A 24,138-nucleotide genomic window follows, 5' to 3' on the forward strand; every position below is an offset into this window, starting at 1 on the left:
TTCAATAACCAAGAGAACCTGTTACTTAGTTTGACTGTCTCAGAAAGACAGATTTTTTGTTGGCAGTTTTTCTTAATCTGGCTAGACTTGTTATTGTTCAAGTTACTGAAACAAAACGCAAACAAATGAAAAGTAAGTCTCTGTATATATAGTATTACAAAATAGCTCTTGATCCACACAAGACCAGAGATAATACAAATCGTGTTCCCATTATTATTTAAAAATTACATTTTCTTCCATTTAATTTACTTCCAGCCCGCTCTTTTCCTCTCACTTTTCTTTCTATCAAAAGGAAAGGGGGAAAGCAAAAAAACTCAGTTGTATCCGGCAGCAGCTCAGACAAGTCTTAAAACGCTGCCCATCCTGATGCTGTGCTCTTTGCTGATTCAGACACTGTTTTGGAAGGGAGGCTTCTCTGCAATCACAAAAATCATTTGTAAGGATGAATGTTGTACATTTGTCACACAGAAAAAGTAAGCAACTGGAACATCATGTGCAGAAGTTACAAAATACTTAACCTCATTACTCAAATTGTGAGCTAAAGTTAATAATAAATTGGTAAATAAATTATATAACAAGCTAAATGTGTATTACTTTAATAATTGGTATGTTTTTACTTATCCATCAGAGCATGGATTCAATTGTGTAGAAGACAAAAGATTTCAGGAGGAAGGGATCCTAGGTCTGTGAAATTTATAACCATTGACAAGGAACAAAAAAGCAGTTAAAAGAGAAAATAAGGCAGACGTGAAAGTTTCGGAGCTGTTTCCAACATCTCCAAGAGTCAGGGGTGTAAATTACATTGTTCCCATATTATCCGTCAAATACTATTCCAAGATTAAAGACATTGTTCATTGCCAATCAACATACGCTAATTCATCATATACAATAAAAGATAAGCAAATTTATGATGCAAATTTAAGCCTGATTGGACACATGAAACTCCAAATGTGTTTCAGCGCGTGAAAAACCCAATACCAAATAAGAAATAAGGATCTATGGAAAGCTCACCTCAATTTGAGAAAGATCAGAGAGGGGATCCGTGGTACGCCTTGCATTTTCCTTGGGACCCTTGAGTTCAACATCATGACCACCAGAAGTCTTCCGAGTGGCAGCGGGATCATTGGGCGGTGGTGGAAGAGGGGATCTAAGTTTTACAGCCCCACTGGATGGTGGTGGAATGGGCAAGGCTTTGGGCATTGCACTGCTAGAAACACTCCCTGACAACCCAGCGGCTGAAAGCATGCCAGTTCCACTAGACGGTTTGTTCTTAACATTTATCCGGATGGTTTCACCCTCCTTAAATTGAAAACCGTTAAAAAGTCAGGTTCATCTCAAAAGAGATCAGCAGATATTGTGTACCAATACTTACAGGAAGATGTAATATAATGACATAATATCATTGTAAAGTGATCTTAAAACAATACATGAACTCCTAACATTGATCAATAAGAAAATACAGAAACTTTTCTTCAGCCGTAGAGTACACTCCCTACTTTTACTCCCAGTCCCCGTGAATAATACCAAATAGAATACATGGTAGACAACCAAGATACAGTAAGTTCAATATAAAAAAAACAGCCAGTTACAAAGTTAATTCACTATATGAAGTTTCAGTAACAGTTCAATTTTACACGGAAACTTTTCAGATTCAGGGAGAACTTCACAAAATTAAAATTAAAAGAATCAGGATTATGCTTCCTGACGATATTATTGACAGATGGGGAAGACATTGTGCAGTTAAAGTGGTCGACTGTGGACACTATCTAGGCCCCACACCGTGTTTTAAAAACTGCATGAACCTCACGATCTTTCACATAAAAAACCAGCTAACACAGGCAATTTTTCAGATTTAGGGAGAACTTCAGAGGGTTAAAATTTAAAGAATCAGGATTATGTTTCATGACTAGATCTTTCACAGATGGGGTAGACAATGTGCAGTTAGATCGGTTGAGCATGGACATTATCTGGGTCTCAGTGTTCTAAAAAATGCATGAACCTCAAGGGAGCCTGCCTCTGGGAGGCTCGAGGCTTAGGCGTCAATCACATCTCAATGGCAAAAAGATACTTAGTTCTTGAAATTGAACAATTCTCCAGATGAATAAGGTTATTTTGTCCTTTGAACAGAAATTGAGGGTCAAAGTAGAAAATGTAAAAAAACGGAAAAATAAAATAAAAAACACTGAGTTTTCAATATCTTGTGTTACTCTGTCATTGAGGCATAAGCCTCAGTACGCTGATCTCCCAAAAGGCTTAAGGTGCCTCAAGGCGCAACCCTCAGTGTGTTATCTTTTTAACATTGGTCCCTCAGAAAGGAAGGGAGTAAGAGTGGGATGTACCCTTTACACACTTTTTTTTAATCGATAAAAGTTATGTACCCTTACATACTTTCTCAATAACCAGCATCCAACCATATAGTAACCTGAACTTAGCACATAAAGCTGTTTTGATAATTCCATTCATAATGTGGAAGTGAAACATGTGTTTGCATGTCAAGGTGTACGAAATCCATGGCGATACAATTTCCCTTCCTTGAGGCATGAAATATTTCTTCCCCCAATTTATATTCCCTGCAATTAACTTAAGGTTTTCCTGTGTTATCAAACGCAGCCTCTTCCTTTTTCTCAAGACAAAGACTCTATGACAATCTTGCCCCGCCAGGTTTCCACATGCTCCATATCCTTTTGTATTTTTAATTACTGAACGCAAATACCCCTCCAGCCCATTCCTTTAACTTGAGGCCTCAGAGCAACTTTGAGCACCTTGCAAAAAGCTTTTCTGAGGACCCACAAATCTGAATGTATGCAATGATTAGAGTTTTATTGATTGTTTCCACTATATTATCTACTTAAATGGCACAAGCTGGACCCACACGTACGGTTTTTTGGGGCACCCAACAAAAGTCGCCCCCACCCCGCACACACACCTATACACCTCCCAACTGGAGGATCTGAGAAACAAATAGAGTACAAATGAATGTAGGAGTTACCCAACTCGGCTTCGAGAGTTAAACAACATGCTACATTTCATAATTTCAATAGAAAGATGTCCACTTGTAGTCTGGTACTGATCTTCATTCATTTAAAATTTAACTTGTCAATTCAGTTTCCATTTAAGGTGGTTCTTTTGGTTATACAATCATTCAGTTGCACCGATAATACAGTGGAATCAAACAACTAATGCAGCACATGGTTTTCTTTTTCAAGGCTGCTTATTCAAGTGATTAACAGTTTGAATCTAGGAGAGAGAGAGAGACTCATATTGCTTTCAACTAATCTAGATCAATAAAGTTTCCAATAAAAGATTAGTACCATTAAACTACAAAAAACCTGCATGGCTAATAAAACAACAAAGCAGCACACACAACAAACAAAAATACAATTGCACTATTGCAGCCTTTCAAGCTCACCACTTAACTCAATATGTTCATCTCAATAACACATTTTTAACATCTAAACCGGTTCTTAATTGCATAGCATTTATTTCTTGACCACATCTTTTTCATATATACCTTTTATGCAAATTCAATCTAAAAGTACATGTATCTTATAGGCCAGTAACCATTTAATTTTACTAAAATGGGCAACCTTTTAATCAAGATGTCTTCCGAGGCAACCAATTGATTCAAAGTAATTCAATTGAATATCGCCTGAACAATAAGAATTGTTATAATAAAGATTAACAAAAAGATGTAAGCTGTACCAAACTCTGCATGATGCAGGACAGCTAGCTTTACGCCTCTAAACCAAATTACATTCAATGAAAATATGATTTGGACATGGAAAGTAGAATAAGAGACTTAAATACTATGCTATATTTCCTTATTTCATCAGAGAGCGGTCCAAATTGGTACCGATCTTCATTCAACCACAGTTTTCTTAGCTCCAAAGTTTACAGCTTATCAATTCAGTTAACTAGTGCTTGCAGACCCTGCAATCAGTGTTAACTAGGGCTTAGCAACCCTGCTATCAGGTATTAAACCCTAATAGATGAACTTAAGCTTAAAGCTTTTCAGTTCCATTTACGGCGGTTCTACACCATAATCATACAGTAGCATGCATATGACAGAGGAATCAAGCAACCCATCCCCAATGCAGCAGACAGTTTTCTTCTCAAAGAGCTTATAAAGGGGATCAAAAGTTTGTGAGAGAAAGACTCTTATTGGTTTCAATTAATCTAGTTGCATAAAGTTTCCGATGATCAGACCATTGACCTTCAAACGACAGATACTATTATGCTTACATAGTCCGAATCATATGAACACAGCAGCATACGGAACTACCACTATACATATACAATTGCAGCCTTCAAAACTCACCACTTAGCTCTATACTTTCATCTAAACAGCACTCTTTAACAAATAAACCAGTTCTTAATTGCCTACCATTTATTTCTCTTCCGCATACGTTTCATATATAGTTATATGCCATATATGCACATTCAATGTAAATGTATGTCTTCTTATAAGCCATAAACCAATCGTTTTTACTAATACGGACAACCTTTTGACCAATACATCTCAAAGTAACTCACTTAAATATCGCCTAAACAATAAAATTTTCTTGCTAAAACAAACTCATATACTCCATATGCCTATTTCATTCTTAAATACTTTAAAATACATTACGTAAATAATCATTTAGTCAGTATACCTTAAATCTGTTATTTACTGCAGAATTAATATCAATATGACTATCATCAATCATCCCGCCTGTCTCCTTCCCAATTTGGGAATATTCAACTAAACAATACAGTGCCATATACAACAACTGCTAGCCAAACCTAGTTGCAACCTTAAAATCTCACAACCCTTTTAACAACTAAACAGATTCTGCCTAACTTTATTTCTCTATCACATAATTTTCACATTCAATCCTAAAGTATAAATATAAGTATTAAGAGGCACTTTTACTACTACGGGCAACCATTTCATCAGTACATCTATGTAACCAAAGTAATTCAGTTGAAACTGATAAATGAGGATAGGTTTAGTAGTTATACCTTCAATCTGTGATTAACAGCAGGATGAATATCAATATGACTATCATCACTGGTCTCCCCAGTATCTTTCTCAATCTCCCTCTTAACATACTTGTCATGATCAGAAAGAGCAACATTAAAATCAAAAGCCTCATTCCTCTCCGCAAAACCCAAACCAATAAAAGCATGTTTCCCATTCCCATCCTCAATCTTCAAAACGAAATATCTAGAAGAATCGAGAACAGTCTCCACAGCATTGTCTCTCTGTCCTGGCAAAACAAAACAAGCTGCAAACAATTCACCAGAAGTAGGATCTTCTAAGCGGATCTCGCATCGTTCTTTACAAGAAACGACACGTAGTCTACCGTTCCAGATCTTATCTGATTGTAACCATTCTCCACATTTGTAACCACCACTTGTACTCCTTGGTGGTATTTTGTATACAGATACTTCTCGAACTACCAATAGAGTGTGTTCAAATGCTTCTTCTTCTTCTTCAATTGATGACATAATGTATTTTGATTCTTTGATGGTAAAGTTTGGATTTTTTTTGTTTAGAATTTGAAGATGGGGATGAATTTGATGTGAATTTAGATTAAACGTATCTGCAAAGCAAGTTGCAGAAGACGTGGGTTTCAAGTGTTCAGGGGAGACAAAAATAATGAAAATGAAAGAAGAGAGAGAGGAGAGACTGATAGGCTGGGGGAGTGGATTGTTTAGTTAACGGACTTCAGGATGAATCGTGTGCCTCTCTATGAAACTATGAATTATTACGACTACCATTTTGCGCACGCGAAAATGAGAGTTGTTCAATTAACAAAAGCGACCCCAACATTCCATGTGTCAATGTTGATTTAAAAAAAATTGCACCTAGTAAAAATAAGCCCAACCAAATTGCAACCGAAGTCCAGTACCAAAAACTCGTAATAGAGAACACTTTGAGGACATTCCTATTCACTTGAGTAACATTAAGAGAGAAATTTTTAAGGGGATCAAGGTCTCGATGGCTGTCACAAGAAAGAAAACGCAATGACATGAAAGAATTTCGCATTCTTGATAGGCTTAATGTACATATGAAAAGTGCCCCAACACGCTGATTGATCCAAGAAGTGCCTTTGGGTCGCTCCATTGGGCAATGTTATCAAATGTAACACCCGATGGATTAGCCCAAGGAGTTCGGTAATAGCGGCTACGGTATAGTATCCGGAATAAGAATTTAGCGGTGGTTTGCGGTTCTTCTTTGTGGGTCTCCGGTCGGGTAGATAGTTATCATGCCGAATGCACATCCATAGTCATGGCTGCCGAGAAATCAGTGGAGATGAATTAGGGTTGCATTTGGATTGAAGCGGACTCATAAGCTATTTTAAAGGCCTTCAATAGCGATGCAATTCCATAGATGTTTACAGCGAGATGGAAGCGAGCAATTGCATTTTTACAACACTGGAAGTTATCCCATGTTTGGAGAGAAGGCAACTTTAGTGCGGATGCAGCAACCAGGAAGGGATCCACCTTATTACCCAACACTTCAGTATGGAGCTGTTAGGAATATACAACTTAATTGCACTTACTCTTTACCAATTACCAAACTATACAAACCTTTTGTCTTGTAAGTATCTTGTACTTCTTAATTAAATCCGAGCCTAGTGTAGATACACTATGTCCTTGAGACAGATTTTCCCCTCACGCGATTGCTTGAAGGTTGATGGGAAAACTGCCTCCCAAGATAGAACGGATTTCCTTCTATAGAAAGCTAGCACTTCAATACTATAGAATCGTGAACACAACATAGTATTTGACTAAGAACAGAGGGATAAGAGAAAGATTAGAACTCTGTGTGATCTGGTGTATTTTTCTCTCCAAATTCATCCACTATTTATAGGTGAGTGGTGCCTCTTCGAAACAACACAATGACTCTTAGGAAAAAGTAAGCAACTCTTTGAAAAGTCACATGTTTCAAAAGACACACCATTTTAAGATAAAGTTGTTTGAACCCGGTGCCTATTTCGAAGGTCACACCTTTTCGGCATGTCAGATCAAGCTTTGTTTGAACCGCATATATTTGAAAGGTCGCACCTTTTGGCATAATGCAATTGTTTCAACAAGTGCATCATTTTGAAAAAGTTTTTCTCACATTACGCATCGTTTCAAGAAAAACATATTTCATCTCAAATGGGGGGTAACTCGGGGAGACAAACTACTCATTCATATTTTAATGGATTTGTGCAAATTCATTTTTTTCTAACAGGAGCAATAGTAGACCAAACTTTGTAACTAATATAGAAAGTCCCTTTAGGACCTACTATCGATTTAGATGAAAAAGAATGTAACTTGTATTTTATTTGACAATTCCTTTCATTAATGAATTTTCTTACTTGCGTACAAAAAAAAAAAAAAAAAAAAAAAAAAAAAAACTGGTTAAATAATTTTCAATTGCATGACTCGTGAGAGAAGTGCTTATTAATTATGAAAAAGAGAAGACAAAAATATGCTACTCGGTTGTTGGGGGAGATTCTGGGAAGTATGGCTATCATTTAGTCTAGAGATAAAAAAAATGTATTTAATAAGGAAAGTGGTGAAGAAACACGATGTTTTTTTTCCCCATAAATTGTTATTTTTAATTATATATTTAGGTTTTTATTAGTGACTAGCAGTTAAAACTTAGGTGTTGTTTGTTTCAACAACATCCCACTGCCAATCCAATACCTAATTAAATGAGTCAGGCGTATTGTGACTTGCAACCAATAAAAGTGAGATATTCATATAAAGATACACCCACACTTATTATCGCAAAACAAAAAACAGAGAGCGGGAGAGAGAGAGAGAGGCCCACACTCACCTTGTCACCTCAGGTAGTTCGAGAGATGGGGGTTTTTTATATTTGATAGTATCTAGAATGTCCTTGAATATTTTATGTAACTATAGATTTGTGAGAAATGTAATAATGTAAGACCACACACCACACCTCCATAGCCTATAACAAAAAAAAAGATAAAAAAATAAAAATAAAAAAATAAAAATAAAAAAGATAAAAGATAAAGGTATTTGTTACTGACGGACCCCAATTTGTGTTGGGCGGACTCCCAAAAAAAACGATTATCACAAGTGTGTCATTGGTTTCAAAAAAAAAAAAAAAAAAACAATTATTACAAGTATGCCATTGATTGATTCTAAAAATTGAATTGAAACCCCAAACTTAAACGACGGCTGGAGTCGTTTGGACTAAGTCCCAAACGACTTGGCCACACCGTTTGGGACTTAGTCCAAACGACCCAGTCACACCGGTCAAGATCCCAAAAAACAGAACTTTGAATTTTTTTCAAAGTTCAAATCCCAAATGACATGACCACATCGTTTTGGACTAAGTCCAAACGGTGTGGCCATATCGTTGGAGACTTAGTCCAAACGGTGTGACCATATCGTTGGGGATTTTTCTAAGTCCAAACGATGTGGCCATTTTTTTATAAGTCCAAATCCCAAACGACATGGCCACATCGTTTTGGACTCAGTCCAGACGGTGTGGCCATGTCGTTTGTGTCACAGCCCGAATTTATAAACAATAACAAAGTGAATATTTGAAATATAAATATCTTAAACATCACTAGGTTCACTTGTTTAAAAACCCAGACTATGACGGATGATACTACACATACAAACCCTAATAGTCATGTCATAAAAGAAACAACTTAAATTAAAATAATCCCAATAATTATCCGCCATTGCTTTATTAAGATATCATCTGTCCAAATAAAACATCAAACAAACTCTCAATATAAAATTCCTCACTACCATGTTCTCATGCCATGCAAAAGGTAAACTACGTTATTACATTCTTCCAATAAAGAATCAGACCTAAAAGAAAACTAACGGGCTGCTCCAGGCACGAATCCCAATCACACGCCGCACTACTAAAAGAAGGGCTTTTTGTGTCACTTTTTAAGTGACACAAGAAGTCACTTGTGTCACTTTTGAAACTAATTCTGAAGTGACCTATAAGCCCCCGACACATAAAGTTCTACCAAAAGTGACACAAAAGCCTTACTAAATGTATCACTTTTTGTTAATAAAAGTGACACTTAAGAATAGCCTCTTGTGTTACTTTTAAGAAAGAGTGTCACAGTGCTTGTCAAAAGTGACACTAGCTGTATCCGTTTAGGACCAGAGTAGGACATAATTTCGTTAAAAGTGACACATTAAGTATATTAGTTGTGTCACTTTTGGACCAGAGTGAGACAAAAGTATGTCAAAAGTGACACATTAAGTATACTAGTTGTGTCACTTTTAGACCAGAGTGAGACATAAGTACATCAAAAGTGACACATTAAATATACTAGTTGTGTCACTTTTGGACCAGAGTGAGACATAAGTACATTAAAAGTGACACATTGAGTATATTAGTTGTGTCACTTTTGGACCAGAGTGAGACATAAGTACGTCAAAAGTGACATTATTAATACTAGTTGTGTCACTTTTGGACCGAAGTGAGACATAAGATGCGTCAAAAGTGACACATTAAGTATACTAGTTGTGTCACTTTTGGACCAGAGTGAGACACAAGTACGTCAAAAGTGACACAAAAGCCCCTTACTAGTTGTGTCATTTTTAATAGATATTATGTCACTTTTTCCAAAAGTGAGACAAATGAAAATAATTTTTTTTAAAAACATTTTCTCATTTTTGTATTCGATCGTATTCATTTCTTAACCTGCATCCTATACGTCAAAACCAAAATCCCATTAACCTACTTTATGACATAAACAACATCCACATACATTTATCAAAACATCACAACCAAAAATCACTTTAACCCCGCTTTATGATACGTAAAACAACATCCACTCGAGAAGAAAGAAACAACATTCAAAACAATTAACTTCTATTGATTTCATTGATCAAACCAAGTATTTATCATCTAATTTGACTCCCAACAAAAGAAGTCATTCCAATACCAAAAGAATCACAATTAAAATAATAATAATAAAAAACTACATAACACCAATACTATCCTAGCAATATCTTGGCTTGTTGTGCGCACATCCAACACCAAAAACCTAGCTGCCATCTATTCATCTGTTAATCGATCCATGGCACCTGCATCATATCATGAAGTCGTCATTCCACTATGACTAGTATATAAAATTAAAAAGCAAGTGAATTGAATCAAGAAGGGTATATTGTACAAGTAAGAAAAAAAAACGATAAGAAAAGTATATATACATAAAGAAAGGGAAAATATGGAAGACAACTTACCCAAATTAACTACTCAGATAAATTGTTAGATAAAGTCGATAATTCAAGACCAAGTTCATCTATTTCAATGGTGTACCTCTTCTTGCTAGAGAACTCCAATGCCTGTTCGACGAAAAATATATTATAAATATTATGAAAATGAATAATGCAGACAATGCATTGTCTACCATATTTACAAATGCACCAATTTATAAGCTAGCTAAGACTATATGAAAAATAATGCTACTTTACAGTCACCTTCTTTTTCATTGGTGGACTAGGATCCTCTACTAAATCTCGCATAACGCACAATACATAATATCCGCATACAATCCCCCCTTGTTGTTGTGGGCACTATACATAATTAATACTTGCATTAACACATACACAAATTAGAAGATACTTTGTATTGTATTCCAAAGAAACTAAGTTTACTGTCACATAGTTCCAATTTGGATTTGGATTCATCTTTCTCTTTCCTTTGGACATATTTGATGTCTTGATCGCACTGAAAATGCATTTGTTTCATTCTCATTATTTTCAAGATAGAATCAAATATACAATGAAAAATACAATCAATAAAGACTAAACTCACATGTTTACTAATAATTTAAAAGTTGGATCCGGCGGCCCTTGAAAATCTTTTAAAGAGTCCAACCAGTACACTTCCATTGATGGTATGTCAAGAACCATTAAGACCCAATGCCCCCTACATGACCAGTTATGTGGATACAAATTCAATTAAGTACTTTTAATTATATAACCAATCGAAAAAAATAAAATAAAATAATTTTAATTATATGAAAATAATGTATATGTACTGCAAATGTATAAGCACAGTTACCCTGTGTTGAAAGGAATTAAAAGCACACAATCACCGTGTTCTTCAGTCAACTTCTGAATATACCGAACATTCTCATCATCCTTTGTATAAATAGTAAAACTTTCTGGGTTACCAAATGCATACTTTGCTCGAGCAATTCCAAAAGTCGCATATAAATATCTACAACATATATATACATTCTGTTAAGTCGTAGCATATGAAAAGTTAAATTATAACTAACACAAATAAGCTCACCAAATTATTCATACCTGTGTTGAAAGGAAACTGCCGTAGGTAGCAGCAGCATGCATGGGAGATTCGCTACAAAATAGGTTATGGTGATCACAAAAAATCATGCCAGGCACTCAAATATAAGCATTGATAACTTACCTCAGCTCAAGAACTAATCTCCTATATTTTATTCCGTTCTCCTATTAAAGAACTTGTTCGGTTCAAATGTGTAAGCAAGTCATGACACAACATGATCACTTATCCTATGCACAAACACAAGAAGCTGGAACTGATCACGTTGACGCCATACAAGATAGATTGAAGTCCTTTCACACTGCTCATACACTACAAAATACTAAAAACTTGCGCTATAGCGTTAGTTGATAGCAGTTGATAGAGTTGTGCAAAATACGAAAAACTTCAGACTGAGTCGTTATTTACTTGATGGAAATAATGGTTGTATATTCTCCAGATAAAAGCCCAAACACGGTCTTCTTCAAATTAATCAGAACACAAGAATCAACTCGTGTAAATGAAAACCCAACCTGTATAAGAACTCATGAAACTAGAAATATACCACGGCCTTAATATTTCAATGGTGTGAAAATCAATATGTAGCACTGTACAATGGAGGGGTCTAGATTACAGAACAAGGTCAAGATTATGGCTTTGAAACTGGAGATGATCGGACAAGAAGTTCCAAACGGATTAGACAAATTATAAGATGGTTATATAATACAAAGCTGATGCTATGGCTCAAGTACAACAGTAAGTGCAATTGAAAAATATCCTATACCCTATCCAAGTTCAGATATTGTGAGTTATTCCTAAGGCCAAGGTGCTCTCCCTTACCTGCACGAAAAGTATCGCGCCACAAATAAATCACCTAACCTCATGTGCTCAAATGCAAAAAATGATACCAGTAATTGCTCACCTAAATCAAGTATCAGGCATTTGGTCATGCTCGATAAAGTCTAGAGCCTTCTCCATTTTTATCACATTTACACGGCTCACTTTATTCTGATGGATTACCCCATATATCTTGTCCACAACTTTCACGAGTTCTGGCTGGAAAGTTGTGGTTATAAATTGAGTATTTGCCACATCTGCAAGACGACGAATCATATCTATCGAAGAAAACGATCAAAATCCACTTGAAACACTTGATTGTATAAATAGACATATATAGATGTCAAACCAAAAAGGTCTTATTGCCAAATCACATGCTGAAATGCCATCCAGCAACTATGTATCCAAGCCTAAACATTTTCTTTTAGAACTGAGGAACAAACACTGATGCAACCTACTATCCATCTATTTAAGAAGCCTAAAGCATAAACTGCTTAACTTGGCCTTCTAAAAGGATAAACCAGGAACAGAGAAACTTAAATCACAACATAAGATCTAAAGTGTGGAATGTGTAACGGCCAGTGACATCATCAAGAAAAAGCAAGCTCACACAAAAAATAATTAAAAAAATAAAAGCAAATGAAGTAAAATTAGCAGACGATGTAGTAAAAGCTACCAACTGTTGCACCACCACAAGCAGCAAGTAATATTCCCTGCAATTAACAAAAGCGACCCCAACATTCCATGTGTCAATGTTGATTTAAAAAAAATTGCACCTAGTAAAAATAAGCCCAACCAAATTGCAACCGAAGTCCAGTACCAAAAACTCGTAATAGAGAACACTTTGAGGACATTCCTATTCACTTGAGTAACATTAAGAGAGAAATTTTTAAGGGGATCAAGGTCTCGATGGCTGTCACAAGAAAGAAAACGCAATGACATGAAAGAATTTCGCATTCTTGATAGGCTTAATGTACATATGAAAAGTGCCCCAACACAGTTGATCCAAGAAGTGCACTGGGTCGCTCCAGTGGGCAATGTTATCAAATGTAACACCGATGGATTAGCCCAAGGAGTTCCCAGTAATAGCGGGGCTGGTATAGTATGTCGGAATAAGGATTTAGCGGTGGTTGCAGTTCTTGATGTGGGTCTCGGTCGGGTAGATAGTTATCATGCCGAATGCACATCCATAGTCATGGCAGCCGAGAAAGCAGTGGAGATGAATTAGGGTTGCATTTGGATTGAAGGGGACTCATAAGCTATTTTAAAGGCCTTCAATAGTGATGCAATTCCATAGATGTTTAGAGCGAGATGGAAGCGAGCAATTGCATTTTTACAACACTGGAAGTTATCCCATGTTTGGAGAGAAGGCAACTTTAGTGTGGATGCAGCAACCAGGAAAGGATCCACCTTATTACCCAACACTTCAGTATGGAGCAATAGTAGACCAAACTTTGTAACTAAGATAGAAAGTCCCTTTAGGACCTACTATCGATTTAGATGAAAAAGAATGTAACTTGTATTTTATTTGACAATTCCTTTCATTAATAAATTTTCTTACTTACAAAAAAAAAAAAAAAAAAACTGGTTAAATAATTTTCAATTGCATGACTCGTGAGAGAAGTGCCTCTTAATTATGAAAAAGAGAAAACGAAAATATGCTACTCGGTTGTTGGGGGAGATTCTGGGAAGTCTGGCTATCATATAGTCTAGAGATAAAAAAAAAATGTATTTAATAAGGAAAGTGGCGAAGAAACACGATTTCCCCATAAATTGTTACTTTTAATTATATATTTAAGTTTTTATTAGTGACTAGTAGTTAAAACTTAGGTGTTGTTTGTTTCAACAACATCCCACTGCCAATCCAATACCTAATTAAATGAGTCAGGTGTATTGTGACTTGTAACTAATAAAAGTGAGATATTCATATAAAGATACACCCACACTTATTATCGCAAAACAAAAAACATAGAGCGAGAGAGAGAGAGGCCCACGCTCACCTTGCCACCTCAGGTAGTTCGAGAGATGGGGGTTTTTTATATTTGATAGTATCTAGAATGTCCTTGAATATTTTATGCGAACTATAGATTTGTGAGAAATGTAAAAATGTAAGACCACACACCACACCTCCATAACCTATAACAAAAACAAAACAAAACAAAAAAACAAAACAAAATAAAATAAAGATAAAGATAAAGATAAAAGATAAAATGTAAAATTCTCATATGAAACTAGCAAATTTGAGTGAACGTACTAATCTAGGCGCCATATTTCATACTCCTTCAAAGAAAACAATATCTCCTAGATCGAAGCCCTTTTAAGTAATATATTCCCTTTTTGGAGAGGAACTCATATTAGGGGTGGGCAATGGGCCGGGTCGGGCTAGCCCGGCCCTAAACATTTAAAGCCCTTCAAATATTAGGGCCGGGTCGGCCCGGCCCTAAAATCAGTATAGGGCCGGGTCACAAGTCTAAATCTCAAGCCCTGACCCTGACCCTAGCCCTCTTTAAGGGCTTTAGGGTCGGGCTTTAGGGCCGGGCCTATATATTTTCTTTTTTTTTACTACATCAGTTTTAAAACTCATTTATATTACAAAAATGTACAATAATCTACAAACTCAAAGTCCAACCAATCTAGTAATAATCCTGTATAAGTCCAAAAATTTAAAATGCACATCCACAATCTAATTAACTAAAGTACATCGAGAGTTGAAATTTGTTCTTCCTTGTACAAAACCTCACTAAAATTACATTTAACATTGAAATACATAGACAAATAATTATATTATCATTTTAAAGGAAGAAGTAATAGATATAAAGAAGAAACATAATAGTTTTGGTTAAGGGTCATGAAAGTTGTTAAACTATTTGTAATATCATAAATTATTTCTATAATAGATTCAAACAAATATAATATTACCTTTCTTCTAATTTAAAAGTGATTCAAGCTTTGTATATGGAAATGAAAATATTGGCTTTTGAACAAGTGATGGAGAAAGGTTTGAGATTACAAATGTCATTTTTCTGACAAATGTTGTTTTTTGGTTTCTATGTTACAAATGTCTGCTCTGTATTTTGCTTTAATGGTGTGAAAGGAAACTTTTAGTTTTAGACTTGACTTGGATGTGAATAAAAATATAATTTATAAGAAATAAGTGAGAAAAGAAATTGAGAATAATAAGTTATGGACTTTGACTTGATGATCAAAGGAATAAAGTCTTATTTTTTATTAGGCTAGTGCTTATTGTTCTTCATGGCTGCTAAGTTGACAAGTTTTTGTTATATAAGACAAGTTATTGGAAGTACCCTTGGGTGTAAGTGATAAATTACAAAAGACAATGTTATTTTAATTGAAAATATTTAACAAAGAGTTGGACAATTATGGTATGTGTATTTATAGTGAAAGTGTGAAACAGGGCCGGTTAGGGCTTGGTTAGGGCTTGGTTAGGGCCGGGTTAGGGTCGGGCTAATGAGGGCTGAATTAGGGTCGGGCCTATGTTTTAGAATCTTAGCCCTAGCCCTGCCCTAGAAGGCATTAGGGCCGGGCCGGGCCGGCCCTAAACTCTGTGAGGGCTTTAGTTGTGAGGGCTTTATAGGGCTTAGGGTCGGGTCGGTCAGGGCCGGGTTAGGGTCGTTAGGGCTAAATTCCCACCCCTAACTCATATGCATTCAACAACTCTCGGATAATAGCTCGATCTCATCTTCAGACCAAAATGTATACAAACACCACAACTAGGAAAGTAAACATCGAATTTGTCAGGAACCAATTCTTTAATGGGTTTTGAGAAAAGGCTTAAGAAGTACAAAGCCTAATCTAATATGCAAGTATTGACACCTAATCTAAACTAATAATTAGAGAAGTTAGTTGTTCATCGAATTGATGATTTCCCCTGCTCCTTGAAGTATTTTGCGTATGCACTTCTTTTTATTGGAAAATTTGTTTACTTTGTGTTATTTGTTAGAAATATGGTCTCAATTGTAGCTCAAAGAGAGCAGTGTTTTGTGGAACGCAAGAGGATACTAGCATAATTCATGAGGAAGATTAGTAAATCTAGTGCTCGTGCTCAACTTGGAGCTGGTGTTGGTGCTCAATTTGAAGTTGGTGATGATATCACCGTCTCCGCCCAAAATGTCTCTGTTGCCCATAATGTCTCTACTGCCCAGAGTGTCTCTGCCCATAATTATCGTGTTCAAAAATGGGTGGCCTTCAAGATGGTAATAGGCTATGTAATTATTTGTTGTTTGTCATTTGTCTTCACATTTGAATTTGGGATGTTGTTATACTTCTATCTTCGAGATAAGAAGTACGTCCACACTACGTTCACTTGATGCATTTCTTATCTCGAAGATAGAAGTATAGCAACATCCCAAATTCAAATGTGAAGACAAATGAGGAACAACAAATAATTACATAGCTTATTACCATATTGAAGGCCCCCCATTTTTTGAACACGATAATTCTGGGCAGAGTACGATGATATCAGCACCAGCTCTAAGTTGAGCACGAGCACTAGCTTCACTAATCTTCCTCATGAATTATGTTAGTATCGTTCCACAAAAAACTGCTCTCCTTTAGCTACAATTGAGATCATATTTCTAATAAATAACACACAATAAACAAATTTTCCAGTAAAAAGAAATGCATACGCAAAATGCTTCAATGACAGGCGATAGATACAATTGTTGATTTGTTCTAAATATTGGCAACAACAATTATATTGTACCTTCCAGTTAAGTGTTTTCCTATCAGAGAAGGGTTCTGTTTTAATCCTGCTAAAACACTCGTGTCTGACTAAAGAGACAATAAATTGTTATCACAATGCAAATATGCAATATTATATATAGTAGACAACTCTTAATTAGCATCCAGTTCCATTTACAAATTGCTACATGCATTACCCTGATATAATAACAATAGTAATAAAATAATACAAATACTAATAGTAATAACAATAATAATAGTAAAAAACATATAAGAAAAACAAAACCTTCGTAAAATATATATTCTAAGTTTCTAACCATAACACCTGACATTCCCCAATACTCTTCAAAATAATTCCTTTTAATGTTTCTAACGAACGAAATGGGAGACGATATGATGCTCCATGACCCGGATGACCGGATCTACTCCTTTTAAGTAAGTTAGTTGAGGCTCTTTATGACTTTGTGTTGCTCTTATTATTTATAGTTTGAGGCACGCACATTGTGCGTTTTGCTTAAAACATCAAAAGGTAATATCGTCAATCTACTAAAAAACAGGGAGTAACATAGTCAAAACAAAAAATGACCAAGAGTTTTAGAGATACATAAAAATTTATTATTTTTCACTGTTGCGGGACTGTAGATGAGAGTCTCAAACATTAAAGTAGTTTAGATATAAGGATCGGTTGGTTATATAAAAACTCTATGATTAATCACCGGTTTTTTAAGTCTGAAGAAATTTATTTGTTCTAATTATTTGAATTATAATTCTAATTCAAGAAGTAGTATAAAATTGAAGGAATGAACTGGTTATATAATTTTCAATGGGCGTGAGGGAGGTGCTACTCGGTTATGAAAAGAATAATACGGAAATATGCTACTCGGTTGTTGGGGAGGTTTTGGGAAGTCCGATTATCATATAATATAGAGATAAAAAATATATTTAATAAGAAAATTCATTTGGAGTTGGATTGTTAAGTTTTTAAGCTTTGTTAAGCTTACGCCTTAAAGAAGTGGAGTTTCTCACTAGTCAGAGAGTCAGAGTCCGTTTGCTTCCTGAGAATAATCCGTTTCTATATTTATTATTAAAATATATTTTTTTAAATATATTGGTTCTTTATGTTAATTGTGATTGTTAGTTGTTTGTGCAACATGAGTAAGGGTGGAATTTGAGCCGAGGGCTCGGAGCTCGACTTGGGCTTGGCTCGTTTAAGCTCAGCTCGAGCTCGCTCGTTTACTATATGAGCCGAGCTCAAGCTCAAATAAAAGCTCGTGTAACAAATGAGCTTGATGAAGCTCGGCTCGTTTAGTTCAAATAGCATATTTATAGTGTAAAATAACCGAGGGCTCTGAGCTTTCGGCTTGGGCTTGGCTCGTTTAAGCTCGGCTCGAGCTCGCCTTCGTTTCGTTATATATTGAGCTCGAGCTCAAATAAAAGCTTCGTGTAACAAATGAGCTTGATGAAGCTCGGCTTCGTTTAGTTCAAATAGCATATTTATAGTGTACAATAACCGAGGGGCTCTCGGAGCTTAGCTTGGGCTTGGCTCGTTTAAGCTCATTTCGAGCTCGCTTCGTTCTTATATGAGAGAGCTCGAGCTCAATTTAAAGCTCGTGTAATTAGCCGAGAGCCAGCATGAGTAAAGCTCGGCTTGTTTAGCTCGAATTCCACCCTTAAACGTGAGCGCTGGTATTATCTAGTATCTACCAGCACTAGAGCTGGTGAACAAATTCGGACTCGCTAATAAGTACCCAATTAAACCAAAGAAAAAAAAATCTCCACGTGTCACCTCAAACTAAAGAACACGTAGGTCTACACAGTTAACTATATAAACTCTCCAACCACACCAATTCAAAACTTGCCATTTCTTCCCTTTAAAAAAAATAAAAAAAATGGGGAAAGCTAATAATAACAATAATAATCAAAGCATTCAAGTAAGTGGTTTGCAATTCGCTTACGATAATCAACCTCCAATTTTCGCTGACTTCAATCTCGATATCTCTCCTGGATCTCGTTGTCTTCTCGTTGGTGCAAATGGATCCGGTAATCTTTTCCTTCTAATTATTTGATCCTGATTTGATTATAATGTTTGTGCATTTGAGATATTAATTGAATTTGATGTATAGTGTTTGGAATTTGTATTGTTTTATCAATAGTTTATAATATGACTGATTGATATTTATAATGACCAATGATTGGAGAGGAGGCTTTGGTGATACCTGAGAACTCTCTTAACTGCAGTCATTATATACATCATTTGGTGGTGCCAAAGCCCATGTATTATTCTTTTGAAGAGCATTGTATTCATCTGCCATGGCTAACCTCCAGTTTGGATGCTTAACAGCTTGAGTGTATGTAGTTGGTGTTGGTGGTTAATTTTGTAAAAGAGAAGCAAGACAAGGAAGGTAGAGGACGTTTTTGACGATGTGTAGGCTTTTGGTTTTAAATTCCATGTTTAGATCTTGTTTGCATGACATGATGATTTTTGGTGACGGGAACGGGGTCATTTGCATTTAAGACTGATAATGACTCTGTATTACTTGGATTTATAGTGATAGAAGATTGATAGGGTGGAGAGATAGATTGAGATGAAGAGAGAGTAGTCAAGTGATCTGAAGGAATAGAAGGTGAAGGAGAAGAAGTTGAGAGTATAGGAGAAGAATCAGAAGAAACATGGGATGGTACAGAGTGATTGTGTCGAGATTTAAGGAAAGGATGAATGATGGAGGAAATGTTAGTGTCAGTAGAGAGAGACATATTTGACTTGTATGGGAACTCTGTTTCATCAAAGACAAAACATGCCTACAAACAAAAACTCTACCTGTAGTAGGATCCAGACACCTATAAAAAATGCAACGTTTACTTATCATCTCTAGTTTGTTATGAGAGTAAGGTCTTAACCAAGGGAAGCAGCTACATCCAAATGTTTTGAGAAAAGAGTAATTTGGAGGTTGTTTGAATAAATTTTCCCAAGGACAAATATTTTGTAGAGATGGTGTAGGCAATCTGTTGATAAGGAAAGCAACAGTTTGGATAACCTCAAGCCAAAACTATGTTGGAACGTGAGATTGAGCTAGTAAGGTTCTAGTCATTTCTAGAAGGTGTCTGTGTTTTCTTTCAACAACACTATTTTTTTCAGGGGTGTGGGCACAGTTAAATTGATGTTGAATGCTTAAATGAACTAGCAATGATTGAAATTTAGAACTAGTGAACTCACCACCACAATCTGTTCTTATACATTTGATATTGATACCAAGTTGGCTTTCAACATAGGTTTTGAAAAGAACAAATATATTGCAGAACTCTGATTTGAGAACAAGAAGGTAAATCCAACAATATCATGTGAAATCATCAACAATAGTAGCAAAGTATCGAAATCCACTGATGGAACATACAGGGGAGGGTCCCTACAAGTAAATATGTAAAATATATAAAGGACAAGTAGTTTTTGAGACAGAAACTGGAAAAGACAACTTGTGTCTTTTACCTAATTGACAATCTTTACAAAATGAAGAAGACTGTGTACTATATTGTACAACCAGTTTATTCCTGTTAAGAACTTGATGTAGGATTTGAGAAGATGGATGGCCTTATCTTTGATGCCAATTGGAAAAGGAAGCTTTATTGCTCAAAAGTGCTGAAGGAGATGAAGATGTGTGGCAGCTGAACAGGAAAGGATAAAGACCTTTGTCAGACTTGCCTTGGAAATATTGTTCTGTGTGGCAGTGTGCTTGAAAAAGAAACCAGTTGTATGGAATGCGAGTGAACAATTGTTATCAGTGACAAATTAATGACCAGAAAGTAAGTTGTGTGTCATTTGAAGTACATGCAAATTATTTTTTTTATAGAAAACATGTATTGGAATTTCTAGGATAAACATTAGAAAAGCCAGTGTTAAGAATGTGCAGACCTTGGTCATTGCCCACTAGAACTTTGTCTTTTCCCTTGTATTGAGCATGAGATCCAATATTTGAAATGTTTGGAGTAATGTGATGTGAGGCACCAGTATCGGCATACCAATTTGGAGTCGGAGTCATAAGTACAGACTTGGGAGGCAATATTTGCTGAAGGGCAGTAAGAGCTTGATGCAAAATTTACGGAGGGAAACTGTGAGTTGGGATATCCAAATTGTGAACTGGAAGAGCCATCAGAAGGTCTTGCACTGTATATATCATAACCATGACTTAAATTCTGGAAGCTTGAGCTTGAGGGTCCAGCAGAAAAGCCACTGTTACTGTTTTCATTTCCACAGTCATAGTTCATATAGGAGAGATTTGAGCTTGAAGGACCATATGAAGACCCTGCATTATTAGCATCACTATCATAGTGAAAGAAGTCAGAACCATAGTTATGCTTATCATAATCATAGTTGTTATGTGGATAATCACATATACTTTGATCAAAGCCAAGATTATGTATTCTAACAAATTTATGGGCTTGAGCAGAATCATGTACATTGGCTAGCATAGCTAACTTTGCTGGTGGTATTTTTCCCTTGCCAAAAATTGAATAGAATGGATTTTTAAGCTTTCCAAAAAATTGCGACCCAAGTCGGTGACTGTTGACGAGACACTATAATGTATCTTTCATTTTACTATAAGAGTAACCACACACTTTCTAGTTAGGAATTTTAAATGCTTTCTATTTTATATATTTAACTGTTCTTCTTAGTTACTCAGATGAGTTCAGTATCGTTGTCTCTTGGTCCCCTTGTATTGATGTGAATGTTACTACATTACACTTGTGCAGGAAAGACTACTTTGTTGAAGATTCTAGCAGGCAAGCATATGGTTGGAGGAAGAGATGTAGAAATGCGTGTACTAGATTGTTCTGCTTTTCACGACACTCAACTTGTATGTAGCGGAGATCTAGCCTATTTGGGAGGCTCTTGGAGCAAAACTGTTGGTTCAGCTGTGAGTTCTTCTCTATTTCTCATATTACTTTGAATGTTATCCCAATGAAGCGAAAATAAACATGTACTTTGTTGAATGTTAGTTCTGTATTACTAATCAACAAAAATCTGTTGATAAGATAAACAGTAAATGTAGATTACTTTGATAATGTCTCATTGTTCTTCTTGAAATGATGTTCTTTTTCCTGACAAAAGAAACACTATGAATGATCTTAAGTGTCTTACTTTTGTTTCGTTTTACCTGTGCGTCCTTACAGTGAATCTGTACCAAAAATAATCTACAAGGTTGGCTTGTTTTCAGGGTGATATCCCACTCCAAGGAGATTTCTCTGCTGCGCACATGATATTTGGAGGTAGAATGCCTCTCTTGCATGCCATTTTAATACAGTAACTGTTGCCACAATTTACCTTAGACAGCATGATAGTTGATTCCTAGTGTTTATCGTTGGATAACGATGTATTTCCATGTCATAAACACTTCACTAGTGCTAAGGGCTCTCCTGCAATGTGTTCACTAACAAGGCTGCTATCTTCCATGCATGATTAAGAGATGCCATTTTTATCATTAATCAAAGAGTTGGTGATACTTTTTGAAGTTGTAAGTTATATAGACACGTCTAGCTCTCTTGGAAACAGTTTTCTGTACTACTTGTATGAGGCCAATGGCAAAGATAGTTCATTTGATGTGTGAATGGTGATTGAAGGAGTTTTTTGTTGATTTATATATGTATATTAATTATATTGTTTGTTTTAGGATCATAGTCTCCTTTCATGATTTTCAATTTTCTTTTGTTTAAAAATGCTCAGTTGAAGGCATAGATCCTGTTAGGAGGGAGAATCTGATTGAGCTTCTCGATATTGATCTAATGTGGCGAATGCATAAAGTATCAGATGGACAGAGACGCAGAGTCCAAATCTGCATGGGTCTTCTTCATCCATTTCAGGTGGTTAAACCTTTTGTTACCTCACTCACAAATCTAGAAGCTTTTTATAACTGAGTGAGCATATTACTTTGCGCTTCTGGGGTATACATGATTTATGGGCTTAGCAAACACATGCATCTGTCTGGTTTTGGCTGAAAATAGAAATCAGTTTGGGAATCTAGTCCCACATTGAACAGCTAGGAGTCTCGTGTCATGGTCTATCCTTATTTAGGTAAGTGACTCTATGTAATTATTTACCCGACTTAAATAAATATATCTTAGTAGTTTTCACTTCATCTTATGCGTTGATAATAGGAGGCTGTTCATATGTGTTAGTCTAGGTTGTGTGTGTACTTCGCTATCATCAATTTGATGGAAAATCATGTCCTCACTTCTTTCTTCAGGATGTGCTTCTCTTTTTTCTTTGGTGTTAGCGGACATTGTTTGTAACTTTGTATGACCAGGTGTCCAGTAACATGGTTGTGGTTTACAAACAGAGTTAACTTTACTATGGTGGCAATCTATGCTTCTATGTACATACACTGGTTTGTAATGTTCTTTCAAATTTAATTCAGCAGTGATTATGACCATTGCTAAGCCCCAATTTCAGGTGTTGTTGTTAGATGAGGTTACAGTTGATCTTGATGTTGTTGCAAGGATGGATTTGCTTGAGTTTTTTAAGGAAGAGTGTGAACAGGCATGTGTAATAAGTTCCTCGGTTTAAGCCAACTCTGAAATGCTGATTGCTAAATTGAGTAAATTCTTTCCCATTTAATTTGGATGTTTTAACTCCCATTCAGAGAGGAGCAACAATTGTCTATGCAACACATATATTTGATGGGTTGGAGACATGGGCCACAGATGTAGCGTACATCCAGGATGGAGAATTGAGAAGGTCGCAGAAGCTCGTTGAGCTTCCTGAATTGAAGAATGCCAGCAATCTTCTTTCTGTGGTTGAGTCCTGGCTCCGCTCTGAAACCAAGAGGGAACAGAAACTTGTAGCCGCTTCTCCACAATTTAAAAAGGCTTCTGCCTTTGATAACTCTCCTTTCAGATCATCTAGGCACATGGCCTACTACCGCTAATATTGTTTTCAGTTATTCAGGACAAAGGTCTATAGGTCAGATCCCGTCTTTAAAAATAACATTGTGCGGATAAAGAAGCGTCGAACTGACTTTCTGGTGTTTCTCCATATAGGTAGCATGAGTGAATTATTTGAGGTCATTGTTCTTTTCACGTCGCTTCTTACAGCAACTATGGTCATTGAGTTTAGGTGTTTATCAGCGGGCATAATTCCATATCTTGATTCTTCTGATGGTTTAGAAGTTTGGAAAAACATGTTGGTAATTGTATTATGCCCTGCGTATATTTTACTGCTGCCTATTTGTTTATGTTGTTGAGTTGTTTATATATGTTCGGGAACAATCAAATATGTGATTCTAACCTTCAGGAAGGTTGAAAACCAATGAAATTGTTGTTTCTTAAGCTCCACAAAA

At 36.0% G+C, this 24,138-nt stretch overlaps 3 protein-coding genes across 5 annotated transcripts; 1 reads left to right on the forward strand and 2 right to left on the reverse strand.

The window, feature by feature from the left end:
- Window positions 1-126: 126 nt before the first annotated feature.
- On the reverse strand, window positions 127-5,820 carry ABCI18 (non-intrinsic ABC protein 4). Its single transcript, XM_086558310.1, has 3 exons — window positions 5,002-5,820; window positions 1,012-1,299; window positions 127-415 (listed from the first exon to the last, which is right to left on the reverse strand). Exons 1-3 carry the CDS (start codon window positions 5,488-5,490, stop codon window positions 347-349), a joined length of 846 nt encoding a protein of 281 aa, XP_086414436.1. The 5' UTR covers window positions 5,491-5,820; the 3' UTR covers window positions 127-346.
- Window positions 5,821-9,873: 4,053 nt separating this feature from the next.
- Window positions 9,874-12,201, reverse strand: LOC147505920 (uncharacterized). The gene is made up of 7 exons (XM_086604193.1): window positions 11,299-12,201; window positions 11,051-11,209; window positions 10,802-10,915; window positions 10,642-10,714; window positions 10,465-10,560; window positions 10,228-10,329; window positions 9,874-10,068 (listed from the first exon to the last, which is right to left on the reverse strand). Exons 1-6 carry the CDS (start codon window positions 11,334-11,336, stop codon window positions 10,237-10,239), a joined length of 573 nt encoding a protein of 190 aa, XP_086460319.1. The 5' UTR covers window positions 11,337-12,201; the 3' UTR covers window positions 9,874-10,068; window positions 10,228-10,236.
- A 6,434-nt stretch (window positions 12,202-18,635) lies between these two features.
- Window positions 18,636-24,138, forward strand: ABCI19 (P-loop containing nucleoside triphosphate hydrolases superfamily protein). 3 transcript variants are annotated; one of them, XM_086558311.1, is made up of 7 exons: window positions 18,636-18,850; window positions 21,557-21,720; window positions 22,021-22,072; window positions 22,527-22,663; window positions 23,253-23,339; window positions 23,443-23,762; window positions 23,840-24,138. In XM_086558311.1, the coding sequence occupies exons 1-6, from the start codon at window positions 18,700-18,702 to the stop codon at window positions 23,725-23,727; spliced, it is 876 nt and encodes a 291-aa protein (XP_086414437.1). In that variant the 5' UTR covers window positions 18,636-18,699; the 3' UTR covers window positions 23,728-23,762; window positions 23,840-24,138. The 3 variants fall into 3 exon arrangements, with proteins under 3 accessions (XP_086414437.1, XP_086414438.1, XP_086414439.1); XM_086558313.1 differs by lacking the exon at window positions 18,636-18,850 and adding an exon at window positions 20,377-20,608; XM_086558312.1 differs by lacking the exon at window positions 23,253-23,339 and having other exon boundaries at window positions 18,648-18,850; window positions 23,443-24,138.

Source organism: Coptis chinensis, chromosome 4 (assembly GCF_015680905.1).
Source record: "Coptis chinensis isolate HL-2020 chromosome 4, ASM1568090v1, whole genome shotgun sequence".
Lineage (NCBI taxonomy): Eukaryota > Viridiplantae > Streptophyta > Magnoliopsida > Ranunculales > Ranunculaceae > Coptis > Coptis chinensis.

Bases quoted from the DNA above. Each gene is read 5' to 3' on its own strand.
- ABCI18 (XM_086558310.1), bottom strand. From the start codon at position 5,490: ATGTCATCAATTGAAGAAGAAGAAGAAGCATTTGAACACACTCTATTG. The intron at 1,300-5,001 runs GTATAACTACTA...TTTCAATTTAAG, and splicing joins CTGTTAATCACAGATTGAAG to GAGGGTGAAACCATCCGGAT. The intron at 416-1,011 runs GTGAGCTTTCCA...TTGTGATTGCAG, and splicing joins CTGATCTTTCTCAAATTGAG to AGAAGCCTCCCTTCCAAAAC.
- ABCI19 (XM_086558311.1), top strand. From the start codon at position 18,700: ATGGGGAAAGCTAATAATAACAATAATAATCAAAGCATTCAAGTAAGT. The intron at 18,851-21,556 runs GTAATCTTTTCC...ACACTTGTGCAG, and splicing joins CGTTGGTGCAAATGGATCCG to GAAAGACTACTTTGTTGAAG. The intron at 22,073-22,526 runs GTAGAATGCCTC...AAAAATGCTCAG, and splicing joins TGCGCACATGATATTTGGAG to TTGAAGGCATAGATCCTGTT.
- LOC147505920 (XM_086604193.1), bottom strand. From the start codon at position 11,336: ATGCTGCTGCTACCTACGGCAGTTTCCTTTCAACACAG. The intron at 10,916-11,050 runs GTAACTGTGCTT...CTGGTCATGTAG, and splicing joins TTAATTCCTTTCAACACAGG to GGGGCATTGGGTCTTAATGG. The intron at 10,561-10,641 runs GTAAACTTAGTT...AATTATGTATAG, and splicing joins CAAATTGGAACTATGTGACA to TGCCCACAACAACAAGGGGG.